This window comes from Triticum urartu, chromosome 1A, assembly GCF_056163025.1.
Source record: "Triticum urartu cultivar PI428250 chromosome 1A, HENAU_Tu73, whole genome shotgun sequence".
NCBI lineage: Eukaryota > Viridiplantae > Streptophyta > Magnoliopsida > Poales > Poaceae > Triticum > Triticum urartu.
The window spans coordinates 261,797,831-261,814,916 of NC_141873.1; the positions used below are offsets into that span (position 1 = coordinate 261,797,831).

General features: G+C 41.9%; 1 protein-coding gene across 1 annotated transcript; it reads right to left on the bottom strand.

Annotated features, from left to right (window-relative positions):
* Positions 1–7,730: 7,730 nt before the first annotated feature.
* Positions 7,731–9,097, bottom strand: LOC125532522 (BTB/POZ and MATH domain-containing protein 1). Its single transcript, XM_048696565.2, has one exon. It carries the CDS (start codon positions 8,974–8,976, stop codon positions 7,897–7,899), a length of 1,080 nt encoding a protein of 359 aa, XP_048552522.1. The 5' UTR covers positions 8,977–9,097; the 3' UTR covers positions 7,731–7,896.
* Positions 9,098–17,086: the final 7,989 nt, after the last annotated feature.

The window sequence follows — 17,086 nt, forward strand, 5'->3', positions numbered from 1 at the left end:
GTTCTCTTGTGTTTCTTTGTGCTCTTTCATTTGTCTCGTGCATATTTATTTCCCCCTTTCAAAAAAACTTCATCTAGATTTCCTTTCTGATTATTTGTGTTCTGCATTCCCTGCATCCAATTCATTGCAAATCTTTCAGCAAATTCCTTGCAAATCCTTATGAGATTTTACCTGCCTAGTGAGCTGAGGTGACAAGTTTTTTCACTATGATGAACTCGGTCACACCGGTTTGTTTCCTTCGGTACCGAATCCTTTCGGCGCCACCGAATCACACAACTCGGTGCTACCGATTTCACTGCAGGAATGACAACTTGCCACTTGTTCCTGCATTCTTCTTGCTCCAGCTCCACTCAATGATTCTTGTCCTCTACCAGCATCACATTCGACTTGCTGCTTTGCTTTGTGACTCAAGGACCAAACCCATTTGTAACAAAAATCCAGAAGAACACTTCTTGGAAATTGATGTCAAAGGCGGGAGAGAGATCACATCAAAGCTTAGTAATTTCTATAGGGGTAGAGAATACTAAGGGGAGAGTGTAAGAAACCCCAGATGCTTGGTGTTCAAGAGGAGAGAAGTCACATGTATTTAAGAGGGGAAAGACATGTTCATAGTTGATTGTTTGCATTAGCTTTGTTTCTTTTCTTTGCTCTGATTTTATGTTCCCTATCTTCTCCCAGTATCCCATGCTAGATTTAGGGGGAGCAAGACATCTAAGGGAAGGAAATCCTTGAATTCATTGCACATATTTACCTTTTGGGACATGTCTATATCCAATGGGGTACTCAGTACTCACTCTCTACATGTCATCCCAGCCTTGGTACTCTTGTGGTTTCATTTGTTTGCTCTGGCTAGTAGGTGTATCTGTGTTATCTAACCTTGTTTACTCAGGTTCATTCCTTCCTAAGCCAACTCAAGACCACAAGGTAAGTATATGCATCACAGTCATGTGTATGAGGATTTCTTGCTAATGTACATACTGTTTGCAAGAAGGACTCATGAGCATGAAGGTACATTCCCTATATTCACATCATTTGCTCTGATGCATATAGCCAAGATACATGTAACACATTGCTTACTCTGTCATGCTTATGCATTCCCATGCTCCTATATTCCAAATTTACGTGTTTGCATACATGTAGGGGGAGCCTATGCATGTTGCATTTCTTTCCAAAGCTTTACTTGTTATTCGCTATATCTTTATCTAAAGCTTTGATGTATGTTGTCATCAATTACCAAAAAGGGGGAGATGGAAAGCACAAGTGCTCCCTGGGTGATTTTGGTAATTAATGTCAACATATCTCTTGTTGAACTAATGCTTCTACCTAGTATGTTTTAGATAAGTTCAACAATGGAGTGGCATGGACTAGAGGATGTGGAACCCCTTCAAGATGCTGAGGACATAGGATTGGCTCAAGCTCAAAGCTCGGGACTCTACATTTTATTTTAGTGATCCAAGATCACATTGAGTCCATAGGAAAGCCAATACTATTAAGAGGGGGTGAGGTGTTGCTCAATGGCTTGCTTGCTCAAGGTGTTTAGTGATATGCTCCAAAGCCCTCAACCACTTTCTCATATCCACAATTGTCCCAAACCAATGGTCAAACTCACCCCCACCGAAACTTTCTATCTGGCGCCACCGAGTTCAGTTGACATAGCTACCGCCAGAAACCCTAATCAATTCGGTCTCACCGATGGGATCTCGGTCTCACCGAGATGGGCTTGCAAACTCTCTGTTGCCCATTGCAATAATTTCGGTCCCACCGAGTTTGCTTGGCCAACTCTCTGTTTTGCTTATTACCCAAAGCCGGTCCCACCGAGTTTGTGTAATCAGTCAAATCGAGTTGAGGCTTTACCCTAACCCTAGCACATCGGTCCCACCGAGTTGATCATGTCGGTCCCACCAAAATGCCTAACGGTCACATTATGAACTAAATCGATCTGACCGAGTTTCATGATTCGGTCCCACCGAGTTTGGTGATTTGTGTGTAACGGTTAGATTTTGTGTGGATGCCATTTATACCCCTCCACCCACTCTTCATTCGAAGAGAGAGCCATCAGAACATGCCTACACTTCCAACATACATTTTCTGAGAGAGAACCACCTACACTTGTGTTGAGGTCAAGATATTCCACTCCAACCACATAAATCTTGATCTCTAACCTTCTCCAAGTTGCTTTCCACTCAAATCATCTTTCCACCAAATCCAAATCCTGTGAGAGAGAGTTGAGTGTTGGGGAGACTATCATTTGAAGCACAAGAGCAAGGAGTTCATCATCAACGCACCATCTATTACCTCTTGGAGAGTGGTGTCTCCTAGATTGGTTAGGTGTCACTTGAGAGCCTCCGTCAAGATTGTGGAGTTGAACCAAGGAATTTTTAAGGGCAAGGAGATTGCCTACTTCGTGAAGATCTACCCGAGTGAGGCAAGTCCTTCGTGGGCGACGGCCATGGTGGGATAGACAAGGTTGCTTCTTCGTGGATCCTTCGTGGGTGGAGCCCTCCGTGGACTCGCGGAACTGTTACCCTTCGTGGGTTGAAGTCTCCATCAACGTGGATGTACGATAGCACCACCTATCGAAACCACGGCAAAATCTCTGTGTCTCCAATTGCGTTTGCACACTCCAATCCCATCCCTTTACATTCTTGCAACTTGCATGATTTACTTTCCGCTGCTCATATACTCTTGTCATGCTTGCTTGATATGTATTGTGAATATTTAAACTTGTGCCAAAACTCTACTTAAACCTAAAGAAATTAAAAACTGTAACTTTTCTTGATTAAAGTCTATTCACCCCCCTCTAGACTCCACTTCTCGATCCTTTCAATAACCAATAGCGTAACCTGGATGCTCATATTGGCTCATACATATTTTACGAAGATCTTTATCAGTCGAACCGTTATGACAATATACGTTATTCCCTTTGTCCATCGATATGTTACTTGCCCGAGATTCGATCGTCGGTATCTTCATACCTAGTTCAATCTCGTTACCGGCAAGTCTCTTTACTCGTTCCGTAATACATCACCTCGTGACCAAATCCTTAGTCGTTTGCTTACAAGCTTATGATGTGTATTACCGAGAGGGCCCAGAGATACCTCTCCGATACTCAGAGTAACAAATCCTAATCTCGATCTATGCCAACGCAACAAACACCTTCGGAGATACCTGTAGAGCATCTTTATAATCACCCAGTTACGTTGTGATGTTTGATAGCTCACAAGGTATTCCTCCGGTATCCGGGAGTTGCATAATCTCATAGTCGAAGGAATATGTATTTGACATGAAGAAAGCAATAGCAATAAAACTGAATGATCAATATGCTAAGCTAACTGATGGGTCTTGTCCATCTCATCATTCTCCTAATGATGTGATCCCGTTCATCAAATGACAACACATGTCTATGGTTAGGAAACTTAACCATCTTTGATTAACAAGCTAGTCTAGTAGAGGCTTACTAGGGACACGGTGTTTTGTCTATGTATCCACACATGTATCAAGTTTCCGGTTAATACAATTCTAGCATGAATAATAAACATTTGTCATGATATAAGGGAATATAAAATAACAACTTTATTATTGCCTCTAGGGCATATTTCCTTCACGAACATGGTCGGAAGTACCAAAAGACAGTTCACACAAGGGGGTTACTCAAGTTCAGCCCTCATGGTGAGGTAATACCCTACGTCCTGTTTTGTTTTGTACTAAAGAAGGAGCACCTCATGCGAGGGGGTTACAAGGGAGATGATGAGTATGGCTACCAAGAGTATAATCTACAGAGTAGATGGTAATGGCTACCCCTAGCCCTGCCTTATATAGGTGACAAGGGCTAGGGTTTACACAATGCCTGACCGATCTCATGCCACCGACATCTTGGCTTGCATGCCAAGATGATCTTCTCGCCTACTGCCCCCCGGGGGTCATCTCCCAAAGCCGGACCTCTACCAGGCCTCCTAGGCCCCGAGGCCGGCCCAATGTCGGACTTCCTACACTATGTGTCACCCTCAGTGTATTGACCGTCAATAGCCCCTGAGCATGTCTGAAGTGATAGTCTTTTGTCTTTCGGAATGAGAACCTAGGTGAGCTACTTCTGTCTTGGCAACAGTTGTGGCCTACTCTCATGAGGTCCGTCTTCAGAATACTCTTGCTCGCTGGGTGTGAGGCCTCCTGGGCAGCACTTCCGCGTGTTCGGAATGACCGACGCGCCAGAGGAGGGGTGGTTCCGGGGCCTCGTGACCCATATCTCCATGGAGAGCTCTGTGACGTGTCGTGACAGTTGGAAAGATGACCCATAAGTATTCCATTTGTTCGGATTGTTTCTTCAAGGTGAAAACCTAGAGTCTGACCTTGGGTGGTTGGATCCGATGATGGTGGCGATTGAGCGTTGCTCCCTTCGTGAAGACGTTGTTGTTGAAGAACCTTGGCGTCTGTGCGTTTCATGAGATAGTTGGTGTGGATATAATCATTGCTTTAGTTTGTTGATCGCAGATCTAATCGCTTTGAGTTTTTTTTTCTTTGCCTACGTATAGCTTTGGTCTTTTTTCCAACAAAGGGCGCTTTTATTATCTCGAAATGTAGGATCAAGCGGATACAAATCATGATGAGCGACACCCGGTCTCTGCATAGCTAAGATGCACACAGCCACAAAAAGAATCGTCTGACAAAGTGTGTAAAATAAACCCGACAATTCGGCAACGGTAAAGCCATATGAGACCAAAACTATGCCTATGTCGACGAAGGAGGTGGACCGATCCGGAAATTATACTGCCACCGTGTTGGGTAAAAACCTCCCTGGCCACCCGCTCCAACCGCATACACGCCACCTTGAATAGTGTATCGGTATAGCTTTGGTCTTATACGACTTTGCTATTTGACAACGTGTTTTTATGCATGCATGTGTTGGTGTTGGTTTGTGCATTCTATCTATGCATGGGTTGGTTGTGTGCTCAATGTGTTTGCATCCTCTTGATGCTTTGTTTTGAATCAATAAAATCCATCCTTTGTCGAAAAAAATACTCCATTTGTTGCATCCCTTGGAAAGATGAAAGATGACTGTTGGAATAACAAATAAGAATCTCCAACAACTACGGTGGAAAATATTAGAGCAAATACTTAAAACACGTCCATCTATATAGTAGTAATACCCGACTGAACGTTGGCAGAAATTTAAAGGTAGTCTTCACAGTACTCTCAGCAAGAGAAACCAACATACTCTCAGCATATGATCATGGCATCGCCTTGAACGAAATATAGCTTGACGCGTTTACTCCGGGCGGTGACAACTGCTGTTGGCTCGGCTCACTCGACGCGAAGCCCACCTCCACCTCCAATGGTCACCGGGTTGGTCGCGAAAAATTTCCAGGAAGCTTCATACCTTCCTTGTAAGTGTAGGCATGCAAGCGTCCACATGACCCCTATCCTATCCGTTATTTCCTATCTCGGCAATGAAAGTGACCTCGCGTTGTTGTATCTTTTACTCCATTTAATTGTTGACAGTAGTTTTGTCCCGATCGAATTGAGACGTTGCTTGATTGCTTCCAGTAGACATCTCCCTCCCTCCCTCCAAGTTACTAGGCTATGTCAAAAATTTAATTAATGCATCAGCGTTTTTGGGACAAATAGAGGGTCATCGCAGCCAGAAGATTGTGAAATTATTCTTCAAGGCCAATACAATAAGTCAGTATATCCTCGTCCAGCCCCGACGCCCGACTAAATAGCTGTTTCTTCTCGTGAAAGTGTTTATTATAGGAGTAAAATTCATCTATGGTACTTGAACTTGTGCCACAAGTTCGCTTTGGTCATCGTACATAAAAAGTTGGTCCATACGGTCATTATGTACAAGTTTAGGCGATTGTACGGTCATGACGGCCAGATGTGTAGTACGTTATTCAATATAGCAACTCTATTCATAAACCGATGAAAGCTGTTCATCTCAACAAATATTATAAAAGGAGTATCTCCGGTTTTCAAATCTATACTAATTTGGCTAAACTTGCCCTCACTTCTTTGCAGAGACCGCGTGTAATTGATATTGTCTTGATACTAGTATATTTTCTTTTTTAAAAAATTAATGAAATTGACCTGCCAAAGTTGAGCCGTTTATAACACTCGTCAGGACAAACGTAGAAGCATAGTCCAGTTAACTGTGAATTCCCATGGCCCCACATTCTCCAGATCCTCATAACGACTACTCCCTCCGTCCCATAATATAAGAGTGTTTTTGACACTGCGCTGAACGCTCTTATATTATGGGACAGAGGGAATAATTTATTCAGTGGTAGTGTAAATTGTCGGTTCCGACGCATGAGATACAGAAACAAGAAAATGCCTAACTGGATGCAAAGAACTAAGATGAATCTACATATCAACATATTATTTCTTGGATTAACATGCACACATGTGGATATATATGACATGAAAAACATGAAAGCAAATATGATCTCGTGAAGAAGCAGTTAAAGAGCAATTGCATTGCATTACTCATCAAAGCACCTTTTCAATACAAGATCTTAAGCAAGAGAACACAACCATAGAACTTGCAGGACTAATACAGATTTAATCAGCACATTAACCTCTTCACAATATCATTTATGATTAATCGGCAGGATTGCATACATATGCAGTGAAGTAGTGATAAAACAAAAGAGACAGAAAGTGAAAGTACTTTGCAGCTCCTTAGTAAGTTCGGATAGATGTAGTTGATATACCAAGATAAATAAGTGATTTTGTCTATAGATGTACTACTATGTAGGACAACATGAATCAGAGGACACAATTGCTGCAACAAGAGAACTACCTGACATTGCTAGCACAATGAGGATAACTGAAATTGAATACAGAAACAAGAAAAAGCCTAATTGGATGCAAAGAACTAAGATCAATTTACGTATCAACAAATCATTTCTTGGATTAACATGCACACATGTGGATATGACATGAAAAACATGAAAGCAAACATGATCTTGTGAAGAAACAGTTAAAGCGCAATTGCATTACATTACTCATCAAATTAAGCTCCTTTTCAATACAAGTTCATAAGCAAGAGAACATAACCATATACGAAAAGGTGTGGTAGCACCCGGGAGTCCCGACTCCCCTTTATCTGCTCCATTCAGCGTTGATGAGATTCGTGCAAGGGTCTGTCGAACAGCAGCAATGTCAGCGTATTAATCCAGTCCATTTTGACCGAGCAGACAGCGGTGCTGGACAAGTGGGGTAGGTCTGCGCACGTAGGCAGAGGCCCTCTCTCGAGCAGGTCTACAGGACAGGCAGGCTACTGTTGAAATGATCACTCATAGGCTGTGCATGCAGCTATGCCAGTAACAACTCTATTCTCTTGATGGCATAATATTAAAAGCCGGGTAGTTCATGAACAAGAGAATATATGCCAGATCTGAACCAAAATTCGTGGGATGATGTTTCATGGAAAGTTAATTCACTTTTTACCTTGCAACTGTGGGAGACACTGCACAACGCCTTAAATAATTACTACTGCAACATGTCAGTCCTGATATTGACTGGACGACGCCTACACATGAGCAGTGTTATTCTTGGCCTAGTTTTATTTTAAATGTACTACTCCACGCTTAGTGATGTACAGTAGGCTGCTAATCAAATTGATGGTCAAAGGACAAGGCACATATCTCGACGACGAAGATACATCACTGGCGGCTGAGATAACCGGGAGTCCAGACCCCCGGGTGCTGAAAAGCCGTTCTCAACCATATAACTTGCAGGACTAATAACCTGTTCACAATACTCCATAATGTGCTTTGCAGCTCCTTAGTAAGTTGCGATAGATGGATATACCAAGAGAAATAAGTGATACTCAATAAGCATAGGCAACCACGAGAGGAGACTACCTGACATTGCTAGCACAATTAGCATATAACTGAACTAAGGTGCGGAAGACATGGCGATCAACTCCTTGGCAACAGAGGGGCAGGTTGTGCTTAGATGCTCGAAGCCGTCGCTAGCCATGGCTGCCCTCAGATTTGCCCGAGAGCTGAGAAAATGGATGCATGCAGTCTTGAGCCCGGGGCAGCCGTGCAGTTCAGCCAGTGCCAGGATGTTCACCGCCGTGCCTACATTGATGTGCTTGCACAACTTGTCTTCACAAACCAACTTCATCCTCTCCAAGTTATACGTGTCCGCTGCGACGAGCAGGTGCTGCCACATGGCGTCTTCCTCTTCTTTTCCCATCTCCGGCAGCGAATCGGTGTAGACGAAGCAGAGCAGAGCCTTGAACACCTGCGCCTCCATGCCATCTATGCGGACCAGATCGTTGGTGTTACCCTCCTTCATCGAGCCAAAGAGCTCCGCGCTGAACACCGGCGACCGGGCCGCGAGCACGCAGCGGTGCGCCGCGAATGTCTCGCCACCAGCCTCGAACACGACGTCCGCGCCGCTTCCGGCGAGGAAGAGGCCACTGAGGTGCTGCTTCAGGTCGGACGGGGGAACGTCGACGAACTTTGGAGCTCCTTCCTGGGCAGTCCCCTCGATGCGGACCCTCTTGACGACGGCGAGGTCGCACCTGATGGTGAACGAATCGCCCTTGAGATGCTTCGATTTCTCCAACGCATTCCATTGCACGAACTTTGTGTGCCCCCAAGTGCCCTGGCTGGCGAAGCTGTGTGCAGCTTCTGAAGTCCCCGCCGCCGGCTTGGCCTTCTTGAGGAGGAAGAGCCCTCGCTTCTCCGCCTTGAAACCAAACTGGAACCGTGCCATCACTTCCTTGTCCACATTCTCGTCGAGGAAGAGGAAGACGGACACGTGGCCCGCGCTCTCCGCCCGGTCGCCGTTGGGGTAGTAGATGATCCTCCAGCGATGGCCTCCGACGGTGAAAGGGCCGGAAATGAGGCACTGGCTGCTGGGGATGGCCTTGAGGCTTGAGTAGCCGCGGATCTTGAGGTGGTGGTACCCGCTCGCCGTCTCAGCGACGATGGCGGAGGCGGAGGCGGAGGCGGTGGGCGGCATCGCGATCCTAGGCTTCCGATGGGGCGGTGAGCTCCGGCGAGGGCTGGTCGCAAGTAGGGTTTTTGGTGCGGAGCTGCAGAGTGAGGTGGGGATTGAGGAAGAGGAGGCCAATTGGGGAAAGCCGGAATGAGGAGATGTAGGCAAGGTGGTTGGTCTTCCAGGCAAGGCAAGGTTCCGTACATTTCCATCTAATGGGCCTTGGCAGATTTTTCTTCTGGGCCTATTGTGAGATTAATATAAGTTGTTTATAAATTTTTGGTAAATCGGATGTAATATAAACATATTCTGTTTGTTCATTCAGTTCACTGTATCTAGTCGACATTATAAAATATCTATTTATATTTATGAATGGAGGGAGTACATGACAACTAGACTCTTGTGTTTCTAAAAAAACGCAGATTTTTGACATGGTTCTAGATGCACCTGCTGAAACAGTTTAATTTTTCAATATATATTTAAAGAGTCTAGCAATTAACATAAAACTTGAATAGTAACTTTTATACAGAACCAAATATGTTTTCTTTTTTTTTTGGCACAGAAGATCGTATAAGTCTTTTCTTTGCGAAACTTTACACAATGTATGACATTAGTTCATGTCATTATTTTCTTAAATAGTTGATTTTTTAAGATTCCTTTAAAAAATAATGTGGGTGTGCCTTGGCCAAGCTTCCATTGGGCACTTTCGATGACAACTTCAGTTCTTGTACATTAAAACAAATCCAGCCGCGTTCTTTTGTTGGAACAATCATTGGATCACACACAAGTGCGTGAGGAATCTATTTCAAAAATACCGGGAGGATGATGAACTTGAAAAGGGAGAGGCTCACACGAACGCATTGGACTCAGCTATTTTGCAACGTGTAAAGTCTGCATCTTTTTTGGTTTTCCTTTCATTTCTTCCTATCTGACCACCTACCCACAATTCGTCTTCCTCATGCCATCCCATAGACTAGACATGGGGTTTTACACATAATTACAATAACATGTAAACGTAAAAAGCTATTCAGCCACAATGCGCACCTAGCGCGATTCATGCGTTATTATAAAAAGCATTAAACATAAAAATTCATTCAAAAGCTAACTACAACTTTAAAAATGAGCTATCCAACTGTAATTAAACTCATGAGTATGCTTCATGTTATCTTCGACTAGCCATGTTATGGTATGTATGACGTTGCTCTTCTTCCATAATTTCCTTTGTGTTTGCTTTGATGCTAGTTGTCTGCATCTTAATTATATAGAGGTCCGACATGCATTTATTGCAGTGTTTTAAATAGCGGGCTATGGAAAATAGCGGCGGGCCTCCAAATCAGCTATAGTGAAGCTATAGTGGGCTATTTATGAAGACGACCATTTAGCGGCACCCTGCCGAAAAGGCTATAGCGGGCTATAACCAGCTATTTAAAACTATGATTTATTGTGTTTGCATTTGTTTGATTCTTCATTTTAACATCTTTTGTAAAAAAAATAGATAAACTCGTGAGTACAGTTTTTTTGGTAATTATTATGAGTATGAATAAAATTACAAAGGATGGCAATTTTACCAATGGACATGGGTACCAGTGGGTACCGACCTGTACGGGTAGGGTATGGACACATTTTCGTGCCCATGTGTAGTGATCGAACCTTATCTGATTAGTCGTGGATAGGACATGGGTACAATTCTGCGACCGTGAGTATGCCCGGACCCTACTCGATTTTCTTACCGATAGTTCAGATATGTTACAAATTCCTGAACCATAGAAACCTCTCGCTGGCTAGCACCTTGATGACCCACAAGTATAGGAGATTTATCGTAGTCCTTTCGATAAGTAAGAGTGTCGAACCCAACGAGGAGCAGAAGGACATGATAAGCAGTTTTCAGTAAGGTATTCTCTGCAAGCACTGAAATTATCGGTAACAGATAGTTTTGTGATAAGATAATTTGTAACGAGTAGCAAGTAACAAAAGTAAACAAGGTGCAACAAGGTGGCCCAATCCTTTTTGTGGCAAAGGACAAGTCTGGACAAACTCTTATATAAAGGAAAACGCTCCCGAGGACACATGAGAATTATCGTCAAGATGGTTTTCATCACGCTCATATGATTCGCGTTCGTTATTTTAATAATTTGATATGTGGGTGGACCGGTGCTTGGGTACTGCCCTTCCTTGGACAAGCATCCCACTTATGATTAACCCCTATTGCAAGCATCCGCAATTACAAAAGAAGTATTAAGGTAAACCTAACCATAGCATGAAACATGTGGATCCAAATCAGCCCCTTACGAAGCAACGCATAAACTAGGGTTTAAGTTTCTTTCACTCTAGCAACCCATCATCTACTTATTACTTCTCAATGCCTTACCTTAGGCCCAAATAATGGTGAAGTGTCATGTAGTCAACGTTCACATAACACCACTAGAGGAAATACAACATACATCTCATCAAAATATCGAACGAATACCAAATTCACATGACTACTTATAGCAAGACTTCTCTCATGTCCTCAGGAACAAACGTAACTACTCATAAATCATAATCATGTTCATAATCAAAGAGGTATTAATATGCATAAAGGATCTGAACATATGATCTTCCACCAAATAAACCAACTAGCATCAACTACAAGGAGTAATCAACACTACTAGCAACCCACAGGTATCAATCTGAGGCTTAGAGACAAAGATCGGATACAGGAGATGAACTAGGGTTTGAGATGAGATGGTGCTGGTGAAGATGTTGATGGAGATTGACCCCCTCCCGATGAGAAGATCGATGGTAATGACGATGGTGATGATTTCCCCCTCCCGAGAGATGTTTCCCCGGCAGAACAGCTCTGTCGGAGCCCTAAATTGGTTCCGCCTCATGGCGGCGGAGTTTCGTCCCAAGAGCTTGCTTCTGATTTTTTTCCAGGGCAAAAGACTTCATATAGCCAAAGATGGGCACCGGAGGCCTGCCAGGGGGCCCACGAGGCAGGGGGCGCGCCCAGGGGGTAGGGCGCGTCCCCCACCCTCGTGGACGGTGGGTGGCCTCCCTCTGGTGCTTTCTTCGCCCAATATTTTTATATATTCCAAAACTGACTTTCATGGAGTTTCATGACTTTTGGAGTTGTGCAGAATAGGTCTCTAATATTTTCTCCTTTTCTAGCCCAAAATTCCAGCTCCCGGTATTCCCCCTCTTCGTGTAAACCTTGTAAAATAAGAGAGAATAGGCATAAGTATTGTGACATAATGTGTAATAACAGCCCATAATGCAATAAATATCGATATAAAAGTATGATACAAAATGTACGTATCAACTCCCCAAACTTAGACCTCGCTTGTCCTCAAGCGGAAGCCGATAACGAAAAATATGTCCACATGTTTAGAGGTAGAGGTGTCGATAAAATAAAATACGGACATGAGGGCATCGTGATCATTCTATAACAGCAATATATATATATATTGTCATATGATTTCTTATGCTAAAGTAACAATCTATTCACAATGTTGAGTATGAATCAAAAACTTCATTGAAAACTAACAAACTATGATCTCGGTCATTGAGGCAATTGCAATTTATCATAACATAGGAAAGAGTCAATATAAGAGCTTTTCAGCAAGTTCACATACTCAACTATTATTTAGTCTTTCACAATTGCTAACACTCACGCAATACTTATGGTCATGGAGTTTTAATCGGACACAAAGAAAGATAGGGGCTTATAGTGTAGCCTCCCAAAGGGTAATGTTAACAATAATAGTTCATGATAAATTACATCCAATTGGATATATATATATATATATATATATATATATATATATATATATATATGGTCGCGCTATTCGTCATCCTGGGTGAGGAATACTTATTCTTCACCCCCCTCTATTTTACCATCAATGCCCCGTAAATTTACGTTCCGTAAATTTTGTCTTATTTTCGACGTAAAAAGAGATTGTAAGAAAATATATAATCGTTGTAAAAAATATTTTATGTTATGTAAAATTACAAACGTAAAAACATAGTGTAAAATACACATAAACTGCAAATTTTCTTGGCTTATGACCTATATTTTTATTTTCTTATGCCAAATTTTACGTGGTGAATCAATAGGAATGTAACTATTTAAATTGCAAACGTAATTTAATTATGAAATGATCGTAAGATTACCTCGGGTGAAGAATAACTTATTCTGCACCCTGGGTGATGAATAGTATCACTATATATATATATATATATATATATATATATATATATATATATATATATACATCCCAGCTATTCTGCAACCCATTCCTAAATAAGCTATTCAGGAACCGTTCCTAACTGCTCGAAAACAGATAAGCTAATTGTGCGTCATATACTAGTTAACTGTCGGTCGGACTTTTTCTGGCACTGTTTTTTCGCACTATTTTTTTATCGTAATTTTTGAACCGTTTATCGAAATGATGCAAATGACATAGCGTTGAATAGCTACTGAATAGGTAGAATTTATGTATGTTGATCGTTGTCCCAAAATCCTTACAGTTTTTAAACAAAATTTTAAAAACTAGAAATTCTTCAAACACGTTTTCGGTGTTTTTGTGAAAGAAATTTTTAAACCGTTTGTTGGAATGATGCGTCCAACACACTATTGGAAAGCTATGGATTAGCCCGAACTTTGGTATATAGAACTTGTTTTCAGATTCACCATGGTTTAAGAGTAGTTTTCAAAAAACTAACGATATTTTTGTCATTTTTTTCCCGAACTGCTACAATACATGCTAACTGCCCGAGCAGAATAGCTAACTGGCGTATGACGACAGAGCTAACTGTCGTGACTTAAGACACTTTTTCCCTGGTTTTCTCGGATCAAGCTAACTGCCGGTATTGAAATAGCTAACTGTCGGGGATTGCGGCAGTTAACAACAAGTTAACGACAGGACTGAAGGTACTATTTTTTTAATTTTCCATGGGTCATTCGAACTGCAGGTCCTGAAATAGCTAATTGTCGGGACTGCGACAGTTAAGAACTAGTGAACTGCTTGACTGAAGATATACCTATTTTTTCTTTCGTTCTTTTTTTGCCAAGGTCACGCTAACTGTTCAAGGGCGCATGGCAGTTGAGTGTTCAAGTTAACTTCCACAACTCGCCCACTTAACTGCCACATGCAATAAAAATTGGACTAACATTATAAAAAAACTTTGTTATATTGACATTTTTTTCGAATTGTTACAATACATGATAACTGCCCGACCGGAATAGCTAACTGACGTATGACGATCAAGCTAACTACAGCGAATTAAGACACTTTTTTTCCTTGTTTCCCGGATCAAGCTAACTACCGGTATTGAAATAGCTAACTGTCGAGGATTGCGGCAGTTAACAACAAGTTAACTGCAGGACTGAAGGTACTAAATTTTTTATTTTTTATTATTTTCCCTGGGTCATTCCAACCGCAGGGCCTGAAATAGCTAACTATCGGGACTGCGTCAGTTAAGAACTAGTGAACTGCTTGACTGAAGATATCAACTTTTTTTTCTTTCGTTCTTTTTTTTGGCCAAGGTCACGCTAACTGCTCGAGGGCGCATGGCAGTTAAGTATTCAAGTTAACTTCCACAACTCGCCCACTTAACTGCCATTCCTAAATAAGCTATTCATGAACCGTTCCTAACTGCTCAAAAACAGATAAGCTAACTGTGCGTCATATACTAGTTAACTGTTAGGCAGACTTTTTCTGGCATCCTTTTTCGCACTATTTTTTATCATAATTTTTGAATAGTTTATTGGAATGATGCAAATGGCCTGCAGACCCGAGCTCGCTCGCTCCCTTCGGGAAAAGAAACAAGTTGATATATATATCCGGATCACTCCAAACAAAGTGCTTGCCAAAGGAAAAAGTGTAAAAAGGGAAAGATGATGATCACCATGAATCTTGTATAAGGTATAAGACAAGAATAAAAGATAGGCCCTTCGCAAAGGGAAGCAGAGGTTGTCATGTGCTTTTTATGGTTGGATGCACAAAATCTTAATGGGAAAGAACGTCACTTTATATTGCCACTTGTGATATGGACCTTTATTATGCAGTCCGTCGCTTTTATTTCTTCCATATCACAAGATCGTATAAAGCTTATTTTCTCCACACTAATAAATCATACATATTTAGAGAGCAATTTTTATTGCATGCAACAATAACAACTTACTTGAAGGATCTTACTCAATCCATAGGTAGGTATGATGGACACTCATGGCAAAACTGGGTTTAAGGATATTCGGAAGCACAAGTAGTATCTCTACTTGGTGCAAAGAGTTTGGCTAGCATGAGGGGGAAAGGCAAGCTCAACATGTTGGATGATCCATGACAATATACTTTATTTCGGATATAAGAAAACATAACCCATTACGTTGTCTTCCTTGTCCAACATCAACTCTTTAGCATGTCATATTTTAATGAGTGCTCACAATCATAAAAGATGTCCAAGATAGTATATTTATATGTGAAAACCTGTCTTTCTTTATTACTTCCTATTAATTGCAACGATGACCAAAACTATGTTTGCCAACTCTCAACAACTTTTATTCATCATACTCTTTTATATGTGAAGTCATTACTCTACATAAGATCAATATGATCTCTTTAATTCTTTTTATTCTTTCTTTTATTCCCTCTAGATCATATCAAGATAATTGATAACCCACAAGTATAGGGGATCAATTGTAGCCTCTTTCGATAAGTAAGAGTGTCGAACCCAACGAGGAGCTAAAGGTAGAACAAATATTCCCTCATGTTCTATTGACCACCGATAGAACTCTACGCACGCTTAACGTTCGCTTTACCTAGAACAAGTATGAAACTAGAAGTACTTTGTAGGTGTTTTTGGTGAAGGAAATATGCCCTAGAGGCAATAATAAAGTTATTATTTATTTCCTTATTTCATGATAAATGTTTATTATTCATGCTAGAATTGTATTAACCGGAAACATAATACATGTGTGAATACATAGACAAACATAGTGTCACTAGTATGCCTCTACTTGACTAGCTCGTTAACCAAAGATGGTTAAGTTTCCTAACGATAGACATGAGTTGTCATTTGATTAACGGGATCACATCATTAGGAGAATGATGTGATTGACTTGACCCATTCCGTTAGCTTAGCACTTGATCATTTAGTATGTTGCTATTGCTTTCTTCATGACTTATACATGCTCCTATGACTATGAGATTATGCAACTCCCGTTTACCGGAGGAACACTTTGTGTGCTACCAAACGTCACAACGTAACTGGGTGATTATAAAGGTGCTCTACAGGTGTCTCTGAAGGTACTTGTTGAGTTGGCGTATTTTGAGATTAGGATTTGTCACTCCGATTGTCGGAGAGGTATCTCTGGGCCCACTCGGTAATACACATCACTATAAGCCTTGCAAGCATTGTAACTAATGAGTTAGTTGTAGGATGATGTATTAAGAAACGAGTAAAGAGACTTGCCAGTAACGAGATTGAACTAGGTATTGAGATACCGACGATCGAATCTCGGGCAAGTAACATACCGATGACAAAGGGAACAACGTATGTTGTTATGCGGTTCGACCGATAAAGATCTTCGTAGAATATGTAGAAGCCAATATGGGCATCCAGGTTAAGCTATTGGCTATTGACCAAAGAGGTGTCTCGGTCATGTCTAATAGTTCTCGAACCCGTAGGGTCCACACGTTTAAACGTTCGTTGACGATATAGTATTATATGAGTTATGTATGTTGGTGATCGAATGTTGTTCGGAGTCCCGGATGAGATCACGGACATGACGAGGAGCTCCGGAATGGTCCGGAGGTAAAGATTCATATATTGGATGATATGGTTAGGCCAAGGGGTCAGGCCCACGGGGCTATAAGTCGGTGCAAAAGGAGTTTTGCGGAGGCCAGGGGGCTAAACGCCGGAGACCCCGACGTCTGGCCCTGGGCTAGACGCCGAGGCCCATGGCGTCTGGGCCAGACGCCAAGAATTGTGGCGTTTGGTCCTGTAGTCTGAGTGGGACTCTTGCCTTCGGGCAAAACCGACTTTGAGGAGGCTTTTGCTCCAAGTTTCGACCCTAGGGCTCAACATATAAATAAAGGGGCATGGATAGCACCAAAGACACATCAGGAAACACCAAGTAGTGTGTCGGCAACCC